The sequence below is a fragment of the Apium graveolens genome, chromosome 10 (genome assembly GCF_009905375.1).
Source record: "Apium graveolens cultivar Ventura chromosome 10, ASM990537v1, whole genome shotgun sequence".
Classification (NCBI taxonomy): Eukaryota; Viridiplantae; Streptophyta; class Magnoliopsida; order Apiales; family Apiaceae; genus Apium; species Apium graveolens.
Genome location: NC_133656.1, coordinates 238,086,072 through 238,109,175, shown reverse-complemented (window position 1 = coordinate 238,109,175; position 23,104 = coordinate 238,086,072). Strand labels below are relative to the sequence as shown.

Below are 23,104 nucleotides of genomic sequence, written 5' to 3'. Positions count from 1 at the left end.
TAACATACAAATAGCCAATATCTGAACATGTCTATATTACAAATGTGTGATGCTCTTATTTTTCATTTGAATGCGATTATTTGTATCCTTTGTCATTTGTTATGGATAGGAGACCTTCACTATATGTATCACCATTTCTAAGCTGTAATATGTAGTATTACATATTTTCAAAATGTACACAAATCGGAACCATTGTTCTCTACCAGCTCCAAGAAGCTGCTTTCAGACTTGGGCTCCGTAGTTATTTGTCGTCCTCCAGATGCAGCACTATAAATCAAGGACAGGAAGTGATGACATGTCTTTATCAAATTACGGTGAATATAAACCTCAGTGACCCAGCAGCAGCAAAAGACCTCTGTTGTCCAAGTATAAATTACTCTATGAGTATAAATTACAAAGGAAACTCCTTCTGGAGAACATCAAGATTGCGAGAGTCACAGGCATCAAGCATGTCGTTTCTCGAAGCGCAACTACAAATGAAAAAGGACAGAGATTAATTTATGTCGAATAATAGGCAGATAACAAAAAAAAACTCACTTCCTCAGTTAACTTACCTTAAAGAAATTCTCAAATATTGCCAGGCATTATCTGCTTTTGGATTCATCGCTAGGGCTCGGACATAATAACGGATCGAGTCCTCATACATGCCCTGAATGGATAGCATTACATTAGCATTATGTATCAATTCCACTTAAGCTGGAACAGTTTGAACAAGCACTCAAATTTTCGGTAAATATAAACAAATAAAATGGTGGGCAGTTGGCATGTGCGAGAGTTGTGTATAAATAATTAAATATTAATATTTAATAATACGATACAATGAAACAGGAATGTGATACACAGATTCCCAAATTCACCAACAACGTATAATTATTATTGTGATGCAAGCATGAAGCACCTAATAACTTCCTATTGATGTACAATAAGCCTCAAAAGTATAACACTGATGAAGATAAATGTAGAGCATGGAGAAGTTACCTGATTAGCATAGCTGATACCCATGTTTGCCCATGCACGAACATAGTTAGGCTTTAAATCTAATGCCTGAATCAATTTTAAAGCAACATAAATTGATGAAAGTTGCAGAGTCAAATATATGTTTTCATTATAATTTTTTTAGCATCTTACATATCACTGTCTTTAAGTTTATAAGTTTGAATTTATAATAAAGAACAAGAGAGCTAATTAGCACAAAAAGGACAACGGAGAGTGAAGCCTAGTCAAAGAATCACAATTGAAAAAAATGTTCTAACAGAGTAGTGGTTAACTTACTATACTAAGACTTGTATATGGACTACTGTTGAGTTATTAATTATTACTTGCAAGATAAAATAAAGAAATAGTAGTAAACAATCAGGTTGACAGAACTATGCAAAGAATTAGAGAGACAGCAGAAAAAGGTTATGTGAGTAGGCTAGCCAACCACTTGATTTACACTAGTGAGTAGTAACTCAAGAGATGCAAATCAACTCCTTTCAGTGCTTTTTCTTTTAACCCCAGTCACATATCACCATTATCCTAAAAACCAACTTTGTGACATCTCTTCTCTTAACGCAATTACTATGGTGTAATAAACTAAAACAAGGACAAAATACGAAAGGATAAAAATTGTGCAAGAGAAGCAACAAACACTGGATCTGGACAAATTTTTTCAGAAAAGTTGGTCTGGGACAAAGGACAGGTGGAGATTGAACTAATGTTTAACTATTAATTTAAGTTGTGTGTACTTGATATAATTTATTTGCACTGTTAAATCACGTCCACACACATCTAAACCTTTTAAAAATCTCTTTAGTGATCCTTTATTACTTAATGAAGTACACACAATTCTACCTGTTGATAAGCCAATATTGCATCAGCACTCTGAACACTATTCGCTTGTGTTGCACCAAGTTTGTTCCATAGGGAGTAATCACGTGGCTTCAATTCCAAAGCTGTCTTAAAGGATTCAATTGCCTTGTCATACTCTCTGGATAAGTTGTATAAAACACCAAGTACAATGTGAACATCAGCATCTTCAGGTGCCATTTTAGCAGCATCATTGAAACATCTTGAAACCTTCATTGTACAAACAAACAAAAAGTGAAGAACGAAATGTCAATATGGGAAAGAGATGCCTGCTGAAATGCTGACAAGTTTCAATTTCTGGAGGGTATCTGGTGAGATGATCATTGCTCTCTAGCTTTCATATGTACATTGCATAATGAAAACTTAATTTTATTTGCTGCTAAAAAACCTCATTGATCTAGAGCCAGAAGTATCTTTCTTTATTTACTATATCATGTCTAGTCATGCATGATCGTTTATTTGCTTTGAAAAACTAATTTATTGCTTATTCCACCTATTCAAGGCCCAGTACCTTCAGGCTTTGGTGTGGTATGTGGTTCTAAACTGCCTTTTACTTAATGAGCTAGTAAAGTTAGTTTTTGAGCTGGTAAACTGATGAAATAATGCTCATTTGCCTACTTGCCTAGTAGGTTGGACCACATGACTTGAAATTCAAACAAACACATATACAAAACACATATGTACTAATAGGCCTGTCAACAGATCGAGCCATAAAAAATAATTATAAATACAACTATGTTTTCTCTTAGGGTTTCTTGTGAAACTTTAATATAACCAAATGCTATTTTAATTCTGTTTCCCTTGCATCTACACCTGTCACCTAGGGGGCCTTGACAATGACTAATTTCATAGAAACTGAGCAGCAGCAATTTTTTAGTTCCCATTTTGGCATGTGCCCAATAGTTGGCCATAATACATTGGGGGAAAAGGTTTTGGCAACTGACATTAAAACACACACACGCACGCACGCACACACTGAACAAAGTTCAAATGTGGTCAAGAATTAGAAGTGGCAAGCTACTAAGGATCCATAGGTATCAAGATGAGTGCATGATTTCACCTAGGTGGGCCCTATATATATATCAGAGCAATGACCACTGACTCGCATCAACTCCGTAGCTGTAGCTATATATAGATATGCATATGTACATGTGTACATATGTATAATATTAATGAGACAAACAGAGAGTTTTGCAAGATACTTACATCTGCGTAATACAGAGATTCTGACAGTTCTGGAGGGGCAATAGCGCTATACTTCGGATGATGACTTAGCCAACTGTACAAGTACTTCAATGCAGCTTGTTGTTCCAACTCTGAGATTTCAAAGATATCTAGTTAAAATCTTAAAATCATGCAAGTGATATAAAATCCTATAGGATCTTAGATCTCTATAGAATGTTTTAGCACCTAGATGATATACTATTCCGCCAAGCACATAGACAAATTTAAAACAGCCAGTCCATGAACTCTTAATCTAGCATCCCCCTTTATTGCTCAAAAAGGTAGTCAAGATAACAAAATTACTTTTAAATAATAGTAAAAGATTATAGGAGTATAAATTATCTAGCTGTTTATGTCCTCAGAAACAAACATGACCCGCTGTGTAGGGTATATATCAGGCTTATATCCACGTGACCTAACACGGATCATATTTCCTGTCCTTATGAAAATGTCTTGACATACAGTAAAAGGTGCCTGAGAGAGTCTAAAGAATTTAAATGACTAGTTGGCACAAACTAGATACAAAGAAGATTAGATCTTGATTTAATTAATATCTCAATATTCTCCCAAAAATACTTTGGAGCAAGGTAGGGGCAATAGTTTCTCACTGTTATTTTTTAACATTGTAAATTGTGTACGAACTTCAACAAATTCAGCTTTAGAAAGTATTGTCACAAGCAATCACCAGTTTTAATTTACTTCAGCAAGGGTAGCTAACACTTACCATTTGTATGGCTTACTCCAAGTGCTAGAAGGACTTCCAGATTAGTTGGATCAACTTCTTGTGCCCGCATCATAGATGCGATTGCCTGTGTAACAAAGCATATTTTCACCAAAAGAACAGGATCATAGATAAACTGATGAAGAAATTTAAATTATTGTAGACCATCTAATATATACAAACATCATAAGCTGACATTAAAATAAAACTAAAATAAATCTAAAGCAACACTAAATGTTTATGCACAGGTATCCAACCCTGAAATCCTAGGCAGATGACTATCCTTGAATAATCATATCACAGAATATTAATGAGGTGTTTTCTCATTAGAAATGGCATACTAACCTGCTGATCATCATCATTCTCAGCATTGGCTATGCCGAGTAACCTCCAACCTTCAGCATTGTCAGGATTCTTCAAAACCTCTGCCTCCAAAGCAAGCACTGCTTCACTTAACAAGCCCTTGCGAAACAATTCCTGACCTTCTTTCATAGGATTAGGATGACCGACATAAGGATTTAAATCAGAAAAGACATAGACCCCTCTAGAAGCTTCTGATCGCTGCTTGGCAGTTGCTTGCTCATTCAAGTACCTATTATTTGGTTTCAGAAACATATTTGTGAAAAAGAATAGCTTAAGGCAATTCCACTATTATCAAACAGAATTATCACAAACTGATGAGGGTTGACTCCACGAGACAACAGAAGAAAAAACAGCCATAAGGGTTAACCACCCCCAATGCTCCCTCCGTCCCACTGGATTCTTTACATACTTTTTCCTCGTGCTTGGCACGCATTTTAAGGCTACTATAAAGTATAGTTCTATAATTTATTTTTAGAATTTTCTTTTTCTGTATTAAAGTTTAAACATTATATTTTTATATAAAAGAAAAAATATTTAAAATTATTTAGGAAATCATGTTTTACGGGAGCCTTAAGATGCATGCCGATCCCCCGTCCCCCAATGTAAAGAATCCAGTGGGACAGAGGGAGTATGAAACTACTTAACCTGCATACACGGAAAACAGGAGGGGTAACCGCGAAACCAGCCCTGTAGTGGTGGCTCAGACTACACAAGCTGGAAGCAAAAAAGGAGTAATCTTGAATTTATATTTCACAGGAGACTAATGACACTCGTCTTATACGTGCATAATACCCACATTGTAGTGGAGGCAGTTGTAGCCCAGGGTTTTGCAATATACTTAACAGGCAAGCTTTCACGATTTATTCCCAACAGTGGTAGAATTGTTTTTAAAAAATTAAAATAAAATTATGGTAACAATTAACTGAAAAGTTATAACCTAACAAATTGGTTAAAATCATATTGATTCCCACCCAACTGAAAATAGAGGAACTGTCAATTTTGGAACTCTAGAGAATTTCCTAATACAAGCCTGCATAGTTGCATTCTGAAATCAAGTGGACTTACTCATCATAAGCGTCAGCCCAGTTATCAGCAGAACTGTCTCCCAAAATTCCTTTACCCATTTGATCTCCAAATTCGTCCGCCCAGTCTTGAACATGTAGCTTAGAAAATTCATCAACCCACTGGTCATCGACCGGCCCATGATGTGCAGTGCTAAATTCATTGGCCCATGCCTCAGGTCCATGAGCAAGCTGTAACCAGAATTGAGATTATTAAATATCAACCTCCTTGAGGAATATTTTTAATATATCTGTACATAAACATAAATATTAGGACTGGATAAGAATTCATCACATTTAACACTGATTTATTAATTGAAAAGTAAACCTATAGATTAGCATCAAAAGATTAACAATAAATGCTTCTTTGAATTTATTTATGAGTAGAAAGTTCACAAAGAAGAGCAAGTAACTTGTACTAGACTTCCCTCATCTACATTTCGTGTAGTTCTAACTTTTTCCTGCTTTCACAAAAGTGCCCCTGATAATAGATTTAAGCCTATTCTTCGGGGGAGTTAATGTATACAGGGAAAACCTATTTGGTTTAACAGTCTGAAAAGCAAGAGAGATTTATGCATGAATTTTAACCTACTTGTACTGGAGCATTCTCTTCATAAGTGTTTGCTAGTATAGTACTGCACTGAAATATACGAGCTACTAATCCAACACATTTGGTTGGAGGAAATTACCAATTATAAAATATTCTACAACAGTGAATCTTTTGGCACTGCATAGAACTAAGAGAATAATAAAATATTACAAGCATAGTGTAAATGCTAATGATTTAATTTAGCCACTCATATTTAGGATAATTTAGTCATCTGAGAACATACACAACAGTGTAAATATCAAATAAACAAATGTCGAAAAGAAAAACATCTCTACTTGCCTCCTCACTTGCAAACTGGTCAGCCCATGATTGACCTTTATTATACTGTTGCTGATATTCATTTGCCCAGTCTCCGGGTGCAGATAGTACAGGCGGCCTGAATTGATTTTCATCCATATTAAAATCTCCTTGACTCATCTTTGACAAAAACCGGAGGAACTTTGAATTCTGCATTCCATAGATATTTAAAGGGAAGGGTGAAAAGAAGTACTGAAGTCAGCATAATTAACAAAATATGATACATAGACGATCAGAGATATTTATTCCATTACATGAAAAGCACAAAATAATTTTTCCCGCTGACTGTTCCCACTGATAAAAGAAGCCTAAATCGTGTAAAAATTGATTCTAGTTACTGCAAACAAAGTACCTAAGGTCTTCCCTCCCTTACAAACGCATTTTCTTCTTGTGTTAACTACTTTCTCTTTTAATGATACATAAATAACAACATTTTATAATCATTGCACCAAGAAATGGAGAGAAATAGACCCCTTCAACGATCAAGACCATGGCATAATATTAGCAAAAAAACAAAAGACCACGGCACAATTTTTCATGCCTCCAGCAATTTTCAGTTAGGGGATGAGGGAGAACGTCACTCAGCCAATTATTATGAAACAAAGGAACACCCAATATATAATACATATAATACAAAACATAGAAGCTTAATAACCTGAAACTTGGGGTCTTCGTTTTGAGCCAGAGTGTGCGCCAGCATACGAGTCTGCTCCATTGCAGCTAAGTTTGGAATGCTTGCACCCCTCATTTGATCAAATGATGTAAGTTGAGACTGTTCCTGCAATTAATAATAAAAAAAGGTTATTTCTTTTCCACCTAAATTGTTATTTACTAGTCTAATTTTTCAAGTTAATTTGTGACTAATTTAATACATAAAGACGTTATACCGGTGAAGTAGCTTAAAAATTAATACTAATTACACAAAAGTAATCATGTATAAGGCACTGCAAAAAAATCAACTTAAGATTAAAGACTTTTGAAAGGGACTAGGAAGGTCAAAATAACTAATTTAACTGATGAATCAGGAGTAAGATTCAACATAAGAAAAGTTTGGGTTTGGGATTCGGATCAGGGTATGAAAGAAAAAAAGATACCAAATGTAAAAACTGAAGCACTCAAAGTCATCAGTCATTGTCTACTCATTTTTCTCAAAAGTTGTGTTCTTTAGTCAAGACTCCTGTAGGTATAAAATTACACGATTGTCTCTGATGCATAATTTTTTTTAATTTTAGTTGATCGATGGTGCTAAACAGGTTGCTAGAAAATTTCAATATAAAGAGCATGGTTCTTTGGACATTAGAGACGCGCCAAAAGAGGGGGAACCGACACAATGGCGGGACTGCTTGTACACTTGGTAGTCAATTGGTTAAATGATGCTTGCAAGCAAAGTAATTAGCTGAAAAAGGGGTGCTTCTAAATTTACTAAAACGGAGAGCCAAAGTTAAGATGCAAAGTACTAAGGGATTTAGTTCAGCCCATTCCGGTGTGTTTGCATGAGAAGTTGTATTCTTACAAGTGTAAGCTTTGTAGGAACTAACATAGCAATTGCAGATTATCAAAGTCTTTAAAGTTTAAAATATATATGCAGCAGCACAAGCACCCAGTTCTCAACAAACTAATAAAAGTGCCAAGTTAATTTAAGATTCAACAAAAGCACTTATAAACATCAACCAAGAGAACATGCTAACATCAGGAAAAACTAGCCAAGCTCAAGTTTTATCTTAAAGTAGTACGTACATGCTCAAATTCAGAAGCCCAGCCATTAGCACCATGTTGACGCTCAAATGAGTGTGCCCACGCATTAGGGTCAGCGTGTTGTCCTCTATTTTGGCCAAATTCAGCAATCCATCCATCAGCTGCATGAGGGTTAGGTTGCATAGCTTGAGAATCATTCCAGTATTCCTCCAGCTCTTGAAATCTTCCTGGTGGCCCCACTCGAGATCGGATATCAGTATCAATATCTAAAGAAGACAACAGTGCATTTACCTGAGAAAAATGTAGAGAGAAATATATTCAGTATAATTTAGAAATGCAGGATAGTGGGTTCATACTTATTATATTATAATTCTGATACCCACTTCACAATTAGAAGATTAATTGCCATGGACTAAATAATGAGAAGTTATTTAATACTGTGGTTTTAACAACCAATGAAATATTATTTATTACTTTTAATTTTGTCAAAGTATGAGCAATGCCAACTAAATCGAAAGATCACATATGGGAAGTACCTTAAGTTAAACTTCAATTATCAAATTGAAAGGTATTACCAGTAATTAGCAGCAAAAAACTTTTAAACACGTAATTAGTACCAGACCTGAGCATTAAGAAAGTCCTCACTCTTGTCAGCAAAGATGTGCCGAGCCATTATACTACTACGATCACGAATGCATTTTTTATCACCTTCAGACAATCCTAAAGTAGGAAGCTGGGTAGGATGGAGTGGAAGACCCTGATGGCCACTGTTGACAAAAGAATGCAGAAAACTTGATAATACTCGTTGTGGTGGTCCTGTAATTAGGGGTAAAAAATTAAGCTAGTATTGAAATTTTAAAAGTGAAAATGTCTTACAATCAACAGACATAGATATTAATGTCAACAGGGTTTATCCACATGTTAATCACAAATGATTCTAATAAACCTAAAATGGAGAAAAAAATTGGTAATATAACACCCAAAATGATGTATACATACATTAATAATTACAAGCTACAAAATGTAGAATTGCCTTCAAGTGACAGAAATCATCAATAGCTTCAAACAAATTATACAGTCACTGTCCCCAAGAGGTTTATATATATTAAGAATAAACATTAGGCAAGAGTGGTTGTTTTTGCACTTTCCAACAGTTCCTGCTATGGGTATACATACAATTTATGGAAATATAAAATTCACCTTCTAAATTTGGCTGAACCTGACTATGTTCAAACGGAATATTGTTTAAACCATTTCTGCCTTGAAAAAGAGGCATTTGGGGAGTTTGTATGTCATCCCAGGCATCTGCAAATCGATTCTGATCTGAAGATCGGAAATTTTGAAGGAATGCTGAGCCCTGAAAAGAATCAAACTTAAAAAAAGCTTCCAGAATATTCAAAAAACAATATAGCATGCATCTACATACCCAAGGAAAGAAAACAGACCTGGCTACTCGGATGCTGTAAGTGATCAAACTCAGATCCCGGGAGCGCATTGGCCTCCTGACCTCCTGCATATAAATTCCCTTCAGAAATGGCATTGGATTGTGTAGGAATCTCCTGCAATCTTTCCTGCTCAGATACAAAAGATTAAAGCTGTCATAAAAATGCAATGAGCCAACTGATAATATTTCACTGAAATTTTAAATTTTGATTGGAGTTTGCACTTGTCGACCGACTAGTCGATAAGTCGACCGGTTAGTCGACCAAGTCGACCGACTAGCCGACAAATTGCAATTCGACCTCTCTGACAACAATGATTATCCCACTCTCCCAATTCCAATTGCTCCCAATTTAGGAGAGCTCCATATCTCCGCTAACAAGCTATGCCGTAATTCCACATAGATAAAAGAAACAACTATGCCCTAATTTCTAATTCCTCATCTCTCTTTCTCCCCCTAACTTATCGTAATTTCTTATTTAGCGCAGAGCTCATTCCACACAAATAAAACACAACTATGACTTAATTTCTGTTTCCTCATCTCTCTTCCTCCCTCCAACTTTAAATTGTCAGTAATTCTTAATTCATCGTGATTTGTTGATTTACGATAGCTCCTGTGACATACTATCCACTAATTCCACATCAAACAAACAAAACAACTAGTCTAAACTTCTATCAAACTTAACACAATTCAAAATTTTAAGCATAATCCACATCAGCAAACTTCAATTAACGTATAATTCGACGAATTGAACACGAAAGAGTAGCGAAATAAACCTGAGTTTTCGAAGAAGAGCCGATGAGAGCGTTGGCGAGAGCGCCGAGAGGATTCGATGACGATGATGAGCCAGGAACTGCACACGCCGCACCGCCTGAGACTAGCTCGCGCATCGCCATATCGCGTCTCTCTCAATTCTCTCAGAGAGACACAAAGAGAGAGAGAGAGAGAGAGAGAGAGATAGACGGAGAGAATTGAGAGAGACCGGGAGAGAGGGAGGGAGAGAGAGAGAGAGAGAGAGAGGGGAGAGAGACGGAGAGAATTGAGAGAGAGAGAGAGAGAGAGAGAGAGAGAGAGAGAGAGAGAGAGAAATTAGTTGTTATTGAAGCTCTGGACTATCCTCTTTCCTTGATTGTTCGTGTGTGTGTATAATACTATAATATAAAATAAAATGTATAGATACAGGGAAGGTGTATGTATTTGTTGGTGTTTTATTTGGATTTTTCTGGCGAGCACGCTCACCGAGACGATTTTTGTTAGCCAGTCGATAGCGTTCCGGTTTGGAGAAAGATTTCAATGCCCGAACCGGGTTTATTTTTTGATAGTTCCGAACCGGGTTTATAAATTTACCATCTAAAATTTTAATTAATTTTTTAAAAATCACAAATTGTTGAAAACCCTTTATTATATTAAATGCTTTTATGAATCTTAATTGAATATTTAAAATATGGAAAATTTCATATATTGAATAAATATCCTCTCGTCACCTAGGAATAAAAAAAAATATTACTTTTTGAATCTTTGATAACTAGTCTTGTCAATTCGTAGAGGATATATAGAATAATGGATATCTATTTTAACAAAAAATAGATAACAAATAAGTGTATTAGTATCACCCTTTTAATCGAGCAATATTTCCTTTGCTCATCGACAAGATGTTAAGAGTCTAAATTTTTTAGCTAACTCCTTTGTTGTTTTATGGGATCTCGAGAGTTCAAATTTTGTTGAAGAAATGAAGGGTGCGTGAGCGTGAATGTATTTTTTATAAAAAAATAAAAATTATATCTACTACTAATACCAGTGATCATAAAATAGAGAAAATCACATGCAATACTTAAATCAGTGTATATAAATTTTTATTTTCATACAATGCAAGCTTCAACTAAAAACCAAGAATTTTAATGGATCATCATCTTTGATCTCTTGATCCAGCGATATCTCCTCTCCTTGTTAAAAGACAAGGAAAAAAAATATGTACTAAAATTACAGTACCAATACCAATAATCATAAAATAAAATCACTTGCAGTACTTAAATCTGCCGGTGTATGAACTTTTGAGATCAAGCTTCAGCCAAAAACCAAGAATTTCAAAGCACAATCGCCTTTTACTAAACAAAACAACATCTATTTTTGTAATTTTGATACAATCGCAAGAATTCAAAATAATAATTTATCAGAATCGGTAGAGCTTGGACTGCAAATTCAGGTCAGTTCTCCACCACTGGTGAATTCCATGAGCTTTTTTAAAGCTCTCCGATGGGGATAGGTTTACTGTTAAATTGGCTGAAGGAATAAGGTGTAGTGCCTCTTCAGACTCCTTTCCGATCGCACGCCTGACCAAATCCCCTATTGAATGCTGAGTCGCTAGCCTCTCGATACCCCCTGCACCGATCTCCTCCATCTTTTTCCTGTGTTCAAAGTACCCAACATATTCTGAGCATATGTGGTCAGCTGGATTCACAAAGAGAGAAGGCACCCATGCAGATAGAGCAACAAATGGATCTTCAGAGCGGCTCTTCTGTTTAGCCTTCACAGTAAAAGCAAGGCCTGCGGTAATCACACTGCCTGCAAAACGGATCCCATGTTTCACCTTCTTATGCTTTATCCTCTCGATAGGTGCAGACAAGAAAGGTGGATTAAAAAGAAAAGCTTCAAGAAATATGCCCGTTTTAGCCATTTTCTTTCCTGCAAGCAATGCCATTGAGGACCCTAGAGAATGGCCAGCTAACCAGATAGTTGAATATCCAAATGTAGCAACCAAGTTTCGAACAGCTTGTATAGCTATTTCAAAGCGAGATGTCTGATGAAGTCCGTTTCGAATAACTTGGAAATCCAATTGAAGGTCTTGTGAAAATGCATCTCCTTTCCTAATCGTGCCTCTAAAGGCGATAACATAACGTGGCATCTCATTCAACGAGAGGCTGTGATCCTGTTTTGAGAGGTCCAGTTCATATATGGCACCAAAAATGGATGAATTAGAATCATCAACAAGCTGGCGGTACAACTTGAAATGAAAGAATTCCCACCAAGGAGGAGCAAGCGCTTGAGATCCTTCCCGTTTCTCATGACGGTCTCTCTCTAGTATGTACACACCCTGAACCAAACTGGCAGCAACTGACCTTTGGTGCTCCACATTTTTCCTGCATGGGGCATCATTTTTACATCTTACTTTGCCAGCCCAAAACAACAAAGGATGATAATATAAATTATCCAATATTTATCCATGCTATTATTATACACTTGGGCTAACCAAAAGTAGTTTGCAACCATGAAATACAAACTATAATGCATCCACAGATTTTCTTTTTCATATTAGTTTTAAGGACTTAATTGTGGATGAAGTGTGAATATGAGATGCATATAGAATCAGTCGTACATCTTTAAGTGATTTTATGGAAACTATAAACCCTTTAAACGTCATAATACAAACTTATAGGAAGGTCTGCAACGTATAGCAAAAGCAAGGGGATTGCCAATATTCCTTTTCCATGAGGACCTAATTAGCATACGTACCATGTACTCAACCACTTTCTTCAAGTCTACTAAATCATAAATCAGTTTCTGAAAGTCTGACTTCTCTCACTCAATTATTGATTAAACGACACTAACAAAATACATCTATGCACAAAGTTACAAAATTGTAAACACATCATTAACGTCAGCTAAAACAAATATTAGAAAACTGTAACTATGCGGAAGAATGCCTTACCAATCAATGGTAGTTATATGTAACGGTCCTGAAAGGTTGAAATTTTCCCTTGGCGAGTCCATGACTTTGACTTTTTGATATTACCTCATAGAATTGGAAACAATACACTGCAAGCCGGAAACAAATACTGGTTTAAAGAACAACAACATGGGCAGTGAGATTATTACTTTTAACCCCTACAAAATGCATCTACTTAATACCAATCTTCATGACATTACCGTAACAATTACATCTTGAAATTAGCTTAATGAACTGAATAAATAATACCGCAAAGTACTTCCCCCTATAAGGTCTAATAACGCCCGAAAAAAACTTTACCACTGAGAACTCCCTAAATAATTCACAAAACGTTGAGTGGTCTAAATTCACATTATAGTCATCCGTCGATTAACACAACAACCCTTAAACAAGAGGAAGAGACTATTATGCATTCCCGCATATCTGGATCAACCAACACATCGAATAAAATGTCATTAACATATAGTCATGTTCTTTTATACTTAAACAGCCAAAGGGTTGATTCTAAAGAATCTATAACGCGTAGATCACACAAAATTCCTTGAAATTCAGCAAGCTTTTACATTTTCAACCGACAAAAATATCGTAGCTCATCCATTTTTACAACTACAATACACAATCTAAAATTCGACAACAAACATACTAATACACACTCAAACACCTTCTTCACAAGCTCATCAATTTTACAAAATCTCATTAATTTCCCAAATTTATACATCAGTCCAACTAAAACCTATCAAGAACATTACTTTACGCAATTTCGACAAAAATCAAACCCAAATGCACACAGCAAACACAAATTAAAGTGAAAAAGAACACCAATTGCAAGATTACATGAAATGGGTCAGTGATTAACAGCTAAAACAACATGATTACAGTAAAGAACTAGGTTAAGTTGTTGTGTGTATACATACATATTAGTGTGTGTTTGTGTGTGTAATTTGAGAAGAAACAAGAAAAAGATTGTACCTTTAAAGAAGGATGTATGTATTCTTGAATCTTAGAAAGCTTATTTGTATTTTAAAAGGGTTTGATCAATCATTGTCATTTCAAAGTTTGTTTTTGTACTATCCAACAATATTATCTTTTGGATAAAAAATCAATATTTTTTCTTAATGATATTTTGTAACTTTTAGTTCTACTTTGAATAAAATATTCGAATCTTGGAACTATTTATCTATTCATCAAAAATTATTGTATTCCGTGAAAAAAGGCAAAACAATTGTTTTTTTAAATATTTAATTAAAAAAAGTATTTTAAAAAAATGGTCAATTTTTGGATATTTCAATTCATATAAAATATCTCCGCCAATTATTTGGTATTTATTCCTCTGATATTTCATGTAGTTGATATCAAATTTTGATTATTATTATTTATTTTATATAAAAAAGTGATTAAAACGTATTTTACACGGATTTTCCTCTATTCTTCAAATTTTGGTTATTTTTATTTATTTTATATAAAAAAATTGTTTAACTTATACTTTACTCGTTTTTCCTATGTTCATTTTTTTTTGTTATATTTATTATATATTTTCAAATTTTAAAAAGGGAACATCTAAGAAAAAATCAATATTATTATTATCAAACCAAACCAAATATAAACAAAATATCCACCTATCACAAGGTCTGTGATAAGATTATCACAGTTTGTGGGAGATAAAATGTACACTTATTCAGAAGGATGAAGTGACTGTTTACTGAAATACCCAGACTTGTATGTATGTGTATAATATATATTAAGTGTTAAAATTTTAACTAAAAATTTAAAATTTAATGGCGTAAAAAGAGGTCGAGACAAAACCAAAACTATACTCCCTCCGTCCCTTTCAATTGTTTACATTTTTTAGAGAGTATCGACACGCATTTTAAGGTGCATATAAAATATAGTTCTATAATTTTTTTTTACAATTTTGTTTTTCTGAATAAAAATTAAAACATTCAACTTTTATTCAGAAAAAAAAATTATAAAAATAAGTTACATAACTATATTTTTTATGCACCTTAAAATGCGAGTCGGACACTTCATTAGAAATGTAAACAATTGGAAGGGATGGAGGAAATATTAGTTTGATCACCAGGAAGCAAAAACTGACCATAGTTCAGCTCACTCAGTTCAATTTATGATATGATTATACCATGACGGTTTGCATCTAACGACCCTCGGCAAATCTTTAAATAAATAATTTATAACTTAAAATTAATAAATAGATGAATTATTATAATTTTGTAAAGTGTTTGGATATTTTACTTATAGATCAAATTCCTTTTTTACTTAAATAAATTAAAATAAATAATTTTTAAATATAATTATCTTAATTTGTGAATTTTAGATTAAATAAAAATCAAAAATATTTTTAAGTAAAAAATTAAAATAAGTGAGAAACAATAAAATTATCGGTTTATAAGCTGAAAATTCAACTTACAAATTATAAATTGTATCGACAAATATTTGACGCTAAGTATTAAAAATCAAAAATGCAGGCTGATTCAACGGATTGACAACACCAGAAACATGTTAAAGCAAACTTTACGGGTAAACAAAAATATGTTTAATTAGAAAAAAAAATGTGCAACAAACTTGAGAAGTATCTGCATTTTCACAATCGCGCTTAATCTAGCTATTCAAGATAATATAGTGTCCGTTTGGAAAATTTAAAAAAAAAGTAACTTATAACTTAAAATTAATAATTGACTTAAAAGTGATAAATATATAAGTTAAGTGTTTGATTAATTTTACTTATAAGTCAGAATTTTTTTAAACTTAAATGAACTAAAATAAATATTTTTAAATATTATAATCTTAATTCATGACTTCTAAATTAACTTAACATTTAAAAACTAAAATTAAAAAATTAAAAAATCAAAATAAGTTGAGAAAAAGTACGTCGTGACTAACATTCAACTTATCAGCTTATAAATTGTAAATTCAACTTATAAGTTGGGTCGACAAACATTCATCAATAAGTACTTACGGGTAGGGCTGCACAGAATTCCGGTCTGGACCTGTAACCCGGACCGGACCGGGTCTACCGGTCCAAGACCTGGACCGGACCGGAGATATCCGGTCCGGTCCCCGGTCCTTATAATTGAAAAAATCTGGTCTTCGGTCCGGTCCGGTCCAAGACCTGGAAATATCTGGTCCAGACCTGAATGGACCTGAATTCTCATATATAATTGTTTTACCTTTAGTTTATGTCTTATAAGATCATATATAAATGTTAAATATTCACTCATATCATATTTTATTGATTCAAGTTAATAGATAATAAATTCATATAATGAAATAGACCGATACTACACTTTAAATTACTAAATTTCGTACTTCATGTAATAAAATATTGATATTCATACTCTTAAGATTTTATATTACTTTTAAAATAATAAAATTGTACTTACTTTTAAATTTTTATGGACATACCAAGTAACAAATTTTTTAATGTATATAAATTTGGAAAAAAAATTAAAAAAATATATATATAAATAATTTTTTTATATAAATATTAATTAAACCAGTCCAAACCGGTCTGGTCCCGGTCCAATCCGGGTTTTTCCGGTCCGGTCCGGTCTCAAGACCGGATAAAGCTGGTTCGGTCCTAAGTCCTTAATTCTGAAAAAATCCGGTTTTCGGTCCCGTCCGGGTCGGTCCTGTCCGGTCCGATTTTTGACCTTTGTGCAGCCCTACTTACGGGCTCATAAGCCAATAAGTCACTTATTCAGTGGTGGTCAAACACGCCCATAAACTTATAACTTAAAATGCATGAGTTAGTTATAAGTGATAAATTGAACAAAACTTATAAGTTATATAAATGTTTGAATAATTTATTTATAAGTCAGAATATCTTTTTACTTAAATGAATTATGATAAATAATTTTTAAATACAAATTATCTTAATTTGTAAATTTTAAATTCAAATAATAATTATAAATATATATTTTAAAACTAAAACTAATAAAAAAAGGGTAAATTGCAAACCACATCCCCCTGGTTTTTTCCATTTTCACTTCACCGTAAGTACTTTTGAAAATTGCAGTACACACCCCACAGATGTTTTGGCGCTGCAAATCACAACCTTCCGTTAGTGCTCCATCAATTAAGACCGTTATCCTCAATTATGTTGAGGGTAAATTTGTCTTAAAAGTATGTTTTCTTGGCAACGGTCATCTTCTTCCTTTTTGCAGTTATATAAACATATATAAACATGGTAATATGGTTTATTTGAGGGCTAAAACTAAGTTCATAAAATACATGGTTGAGAGGTGTGTTTGTGGAGCATGGGTAACGACGAAAACAGCTTGGACAACTGCAAATGTCGGTCGTTGTTTTTTTCTTGCGATCGATGTCGTTATTTTAGGTGGTTGGATGGTCCGTTGTGTGAGCGTGCAAGAATTATCATTCTAGGTCTTTTGCGGAGGATTAACTATCTTGAAAAAGAAGTTGATGGCATGAGGATGACTGAGCGTGCCTTCAATTAAGCTGGTGAAGCACCCGAAAGTTCTTGTTTATGCTGCAAAAAGACTGAAGAAAAAAAATCAGCAAACAAGTTGGCACTTTTCTTGCTGATTGTGACATGGGTTGCAATTATCATTTACATCATCTGTAATAGTGTCGATGGCGAGGTAGAAGAGATTTAGTATTTCTATTGTATTGTTAATGTGAATCATAAAAAGCTTTGTAATTGTTTTTTAGTTTTTTAATTGTATGTTATGGGACTTGCCAATGTACCATAGGAGTGAGTTTCATGGTCATAAGTTACAATCCACGCATAAAGTTAAACAAAAACCAAGTCTACTACATACTAAAACACAAAATAGGCACGCAAATTACTCGGTCTTTTTCCTTTTCCCTAACATTTTTTGCTTCTTCATGAGGGCAGTCTGCAATTGTTTAAGTGTTGTAATATTGTCACCATCCCCCTCAAAATATTCAATTCCTGAAGGTCCTGTTTGTGCTGGGGGTTTGAAGGGTTTGACAATGCCTCCATGCTTCCCACTCTTGGCTTGCTTTTCAGTCCCCTTTCTTGCAGATCTTGCAACAGCCTTCTCTTTCTGTGATTGCTGAAGTTTTGCAAACTTCTCCTTGAAGGCTGCCTACTCCTCAACCTCTTTATCTTTGTTCTTAGTTTGAATATCCACCTTCTGCACTTACATGAAACACAATTACAAGTGAAAGAAAAATAGGAATTATAGGGGTAAATTGCAAAGTAAAAGTCATATACCCGAGCACTGCAAGATCTTAAGTTATGTTCTGCCTCCTTGCAATATGAACACCTAGCTGGTTTAGCATTCCAGTTCAACTCATCTTCTCCCTCTTTTGCCTCAGCTTTCTGAGAAAGTTGACAAACAAAAAATAAGTGAAGTGCTGAAAATTGACAAACAAAAAATAAGTCAAAGATAAACATATACCTTTAATGGACATTTCCTGACATTGTGCCCCCACTGGCTACAATTTGAGCACCTCAAACTTGTTCCCTGTCTCTTCAAAGTATGTGGATTGCCTTCTCTAGTTGGAACTACATCATTTTTCTTATCTCTGACTTTCTTGGGCCTACCTGCAGCTATCCTTTTCAGAGGAGGCAAAGGTTCCTCCTGTTCAGTATGTTCCCAATAGGCTTCTCCACTAATTGGCTCTAAGATATGCCTATATACTTGCATATATGTCTCCTTAATAAAGCATTAATGAATGAAATCCAAAGGATCTAATCTTTTAAAAAAAATACATGCCACAACATGGAAGCATGGCAATCCAGTCAGCTGCCATTTCCTACAAGCACATGTTCTCCTATTTAAGTCAACTACCACCTCATGCCCTCCAGCTGACATGGTCACATGGTACTTGTCTCCACCATTCCAAACAGGAGTTGCTTTCCCAGCAAGTTTGATAGACCTGTGCATTTAATTGCCAGTGTTTTCAATCCCCAAGTCATTTTTCAACAATCCTAGAAACCAGTACCAGCTGGATGTATTTTCTGCTTCAACTTGTGCCCAAGCTATGAGATACATACCTTCATTTGGATCTGTAGCAACAACACTTAGCAACATGCCTCCAAAGGGACCTTTTAGATGACATCCATCTAAACCAATTAATGGCCTACAACCTTCAAGAAAGCCTTCCTTTAGAGGTGCCAAACACATATAAAATCTTTTGAACCTCCAGCCCTCAACACCATCTTCAGCTGCCTCTATCATCAACTTTATAGTGGATGTTGGCATCACCTTTTTCACCTCATTTGCATACTGGTACGGGGTCGAGTGGTTTCTTGGTCCTCTTCTTAAACTCATCTTCATGCTTCCTAGTTATAGTTTCCTTGGCCTTTCTCAATGCTCTATATGCCATGGTATCAGAAATGTTACATTGAAGATCATTAACCACATTTGCATGAAAATATGATGTAGGCCAATCTGGATTCATCCTTACCACATTCTCATATGCTCTAGCTATCCAACTGGAAATCACCTGTTTCTGAATCCATGTAGGATTACAGGTGTGATTATTGTACAGGGTCTTAATTTGGATGTTACATGATCTTTGTTGTCTAATACCATAACATTTCTACTGACCGCCTTCTACACATATCCATTGATCTTGTTAACTAGGTTTTTTTTAAGTGTAATTCCTTTCTGGTGGGCAATTGCATGCTTTCTAACAGCCTCCCTAAAAACCTGTCCACTACTGAATAACATACCTAATTCAAACTGAGGATCTTCCATGTCACTCAGTTGATTAAATTCAGGGTATTTTATCTCTTGCTCATCACAAGAAGAAATAGCCAGCGTCTCCTCATTGCTATCATATTCACTCTCTGAAGATGGACTATCTTCAACTTCAATTATAGCACCCTTATCTTCACCCTTCCTCTCATCAGGTTTTTCATTGATAACTGGCTACAAATGCTCCTCATCAGTTGTTGCCTGCACCTCAACCTCACCCTTATCATCATATTTCCTCTGATCAGCCACACCCTTATCATCATGTTTCCCCTTATCAGTTTCACCCTTACCCTTTGATTGGACATGATCTTTTACCTTTGCCCTTTTTTTATCACCCTTTGAATTGTTTGCACCTCCTTTCATAAGTTTGGACTGTTTTACCTCTTCACCGTTTCCTTTTGCTTTACCCTTACTTCCCTCATCATCAACATCATCTAGAATGACAGGTGTCTCTTCTGTGTTCTTGAACAAACCCCTCAACATTGAATATCTCCCTGTCCTTCTAGCTCTATAAGGTGGACTGGGTGGTGGCACTCTCCTTTTCTTTTTAGGTTTTGGACAATCACTCTCACTATAGTTCATATTGGAACTGTCCCCATGAAAACTCATTCTTTCTTCATCTTCAGCCTCTGCTTTACCCACATCAACATCATCTTCCATAAGAGTATCTTCAACTTCTACTCTTATATCTTCTATCCTAGCAATTCCTATCATATATGGCCATTTGAGTAAATGGGAAATCCCAAGGTTCATCATCTTCAGGACAATTTAGGGTTGCAAAAATTGTAACCAACTTATAATTAGCCTCGACCATGTCAATTATCAATTCCAAATCAGTCCCAGTTTCTAGAGGATATAAATTGTCAGCACACATCTCTGCCTCATTACTCAAATACCACATATCCCTCGTCAAAGTACTACATCATACCTCTCCATACATAGCCTCCATTTCAGTTAGAGTTAAATTTTTCACAGAACACATGTCATAATATGCTATCTTCCCACCAATACATTCAGTAAAATCCACATTGAATTTACCATTAAATCGCAATTTCATCGAAAAGTAAGGTGAATACACTGCAACAAAAAATGAAAAAATCGAACAAAATACTCAAACTTTACCTAACATATCAGAGTCATTATTTCAATAAAAAAGACATAAATTATGGGACCACATTTAAAAAGAAACCAATATCATATTGCATGCAACGAAGAACACATATATCGATTCCTAATTGTTTACACATGCAAGGCAATTATATACAAGAAAAGAAAGAAAATTACAGTCATATGTGGGGATCTCTAAGTCATCAGGTAGACCGTAATCAATCATGACTGCGCCTTCATTTGATCCTCCTACACCCTTCGCTTTCTCAAGAGTTAAAATATCATCAACATCGAATACACCTCTCAATCGGCCTCTCATTGCTCTTAATTTATGCACTTAATCGACCTCTCAAGACTTAATCTTCAGATTTGGGAATTTAGGGTTGGGTTTGTGCAAATTTTGGTTGTGAATTATGATTTAGGAAATAACATGAAAGGACACAGTAGCAAGATTTAACTGTAAAAAGTCTAATATGCCCTTGCCGTTAGAGAGATAACGCTAAAATTTAACGACACTTTATCATCGGGTTGTGATTTGCAGCGCCAAAACATCTGTGGGGTGTGTACTGCAATTTTCAAAAGTACTTACGGTGAAGTGAAAATGGAAATAAGCAGGGGGATGCGGTTTATAATTTACCCTAAAAAAATAAAAAACGAAATAAGTTGAGAAAAGTCGTCTTTGATTCTACAAACACTAGTTGATAATAAGTCTCAATAAGCCACTTATTTGGTTACCCAAACAAGCATGTAGCACAACACTTGCTGCAGTTTCGAAATTGAGAAGTAATCACCTCTTTCTGCTTAAAAGTTCCTGCAAATCTGACGCGACCCAGTAATGCCGTTTAAGTGATTTATTGATTTATAAGTCAATAAGTACTTATCAATGAGTGTGTCGACTCAGCTTATAAGTAAGTTAAATATTAGCAACGACGTACTTTTTTATAACTTATTTTTTATTTTTTGTTTTTTTATAAATTTTTATTTTAAAATTTATGTTTTTACATGTCTTTCTAATTTAAAATTTCCGAGTTAAGATAATGATATTTGAAATTTATTTATTTTAACTCAATTAAATAAAAAACATTATGACATTTAACCAAATACTCATTTAACTTATAAGTATTTATAATTCCTTTATTCATATCTTGATCGGGAACAATTCTATATCTTAATCGGAAACAATCGCACATCTCTACAAGCTCATCAAGTCACCGTGTAGAAGCAGCATAGTTTTCCGAGAAGACAACAATGTAAATCTCCGATTCATGGATAGCCTGTACCAATGCACTTGAGATTGATTCTCCGCCACGTATCTTATCATCATCCTTGAATGTGTGAATACCAGCACGAAGCAGAGCATTATATAGATAATCAGTAAACACATATCTTGTTTCTAAACCTCTGAAACTTATGAAAACATCCCGTCGAAAAGGATGTGAAGCTGTAGCAGAAGATAGAGCTTGATTATAGCTTGCACAAGCCAGTATTAGTTCAGAATACAGATTCAAAGATTCAAGAACTTCAAATATGAAATAAGTGATACAATAAGAAGACTAATAAGCTGAAATAAAGTCGAGCAGACTATATTGAAAACGTGTGAAATCTTGACCCGACAACATTCGGTGTCGTGTACAGATATTTCGTGTTTTCGTGAACCAAAACTTAAATCTGAACTCGACCCAGATTTGCATTCGTGTACCAATTTGGTGACACTAACCGAAACTAATATGTTCGTGTTATCCGCTTTAATACACCAGAGTACACGAATTATATACAAAAAATATTAATCGTTAAAAAATACAATAGATAATTAAATGGTAAAGGGCTCACTCACGTAGTCAAGAAATAATAAAATATATTTTAGTATTTACAATTATATATATGTTAGTTAAAATAGATAAAATTCACATTTGGTATTTAGTATATATTTGTATATTATCTATTTTTAAAAATTTTATTATTTATTTATTTAGTGTACTTTCGTTCCATGTCGGGTACCTATATTAAAAACTCAAACCCGACACTAATTATATACGAAAAATATTAATCGTTAAAAAATATATTTACGAAAAATATTAATCGTTAAAAAATACAATAGATAATCAAATGGCAAAGGGCTCACTCACGTAGTCAAGAAATAATAAAATATATTTTAGTATTTACAATTATATATATGTTAGTTAAAATAGATAAAATTCACATTTCGTATTTAGTATATATTTGTATATTATCTATTTTTAAAAATTATATTATTTATTTATTCCGTGTACTTTCGTTCCATGTCATGTACCTATATTAAAAAC

The 23,104-nt window shown here is 34.4% G+C and overlaps 2 protein-coding genes across 2 annotated transcripts; both read right to left on the bottom strand.

The window, feature by feature from the left end:
- Positions 1-10,408, bottom strand: LOC141693668 (peroxisome biogenesis protein 5-like). Its single transcript, XM_074498817.1, has 15 exons — positions 10,037-10,408; positions 9,265-9,390; positions 9,020-9,176; positions 8,442-8,635; positions 7,862-8,110; positions 6,780-6,902; positions 6,107-6,274; positions 5,222-5,409; positions 4,139-4,385; positions 3,797-3,881; positions 3,055-3,164; positions 1,834-2,058; positions 979-1,044; positions 555-649; positions 1-470 (listed from the first exon to the last, which is right to left on the bottom strand). The coding sequence occupies exons 1-15, from the start codon at positions 10,154-10,156 to the stop codon at positions 392-394; spliced, it is 2,232 nt and encodes a 743-aa protein (XP_074354918.1). The 5' UTR covers positions 10,157-10,408; the 3' UTR covers positions 1-391.
- A 694-nt stretch (positions 10,409-11,102) lies between these two features.
- Positions 11,103-14,082, bottom strand: LOC141693672 (GDSL esterase/lipase At4g10955-like). Its single transcript, XM_074498821.1, has 3 exons — positions 13,954-14,082; positions 12,967-13,073; positions 11,103-12,397 (listed from the first exon to the last, which is right to left on the bottom strand). The coding sequence occupies exons 2-3, from the start codon at positions 13,026-13,028 to the stop codon at positions 11,431-11,433; spliced, it is 1,029 nt and encodes a 342-aa protein (XP_074354922.1). The 5' UTR covers positions 13,029-13,073; positions 13,954-14,082; the 3' UTR covers positions 11,103-11,430.
- Between the last annotated feature and the right edge of the window lie 9,022 nt (positions 14,083-23,104).

Excerpts from the sequence above, each read along its gene's own strand:
- LOC141693672 (XM_074498821.1), bottom strand. The coding sequence starts at position 13,028 with ATGGACTCGCCAAGGGAAAATTTCAACCTTTCAGGACCGTTACATATA. Across the intron at positions 12,398-12,966 it reads CATATAACTACCATTGATTG|GAAAAATGTGGAGCACCAAA; the intron begins GTAAGGCATTCT and ends TGCCCCATGCAG.
- LOC141693668 (XM_074498817.1), bottom strand. The coding sequence starts at position 10,156 with ATGGCGATGCGCGAGCTAGTCTCAGGCGGTGCGGCGTGTGCAGTTCCT. Across the intron at positions 3,882-4,138 it reads AGAATGATGATGATCAGCAG|GCAATCGCATCTATGATGCG; the intron begins GTTAGTATGCCA and ends TTTGTTACACAG. Across the intron at positions 471-554 it reads TATTTGAGAATTTCTTTAAG|TTGCGCTTCGAGAAACGACA; the intron begins GTAAGTTAACTG and ends TTTCATTTGTAG.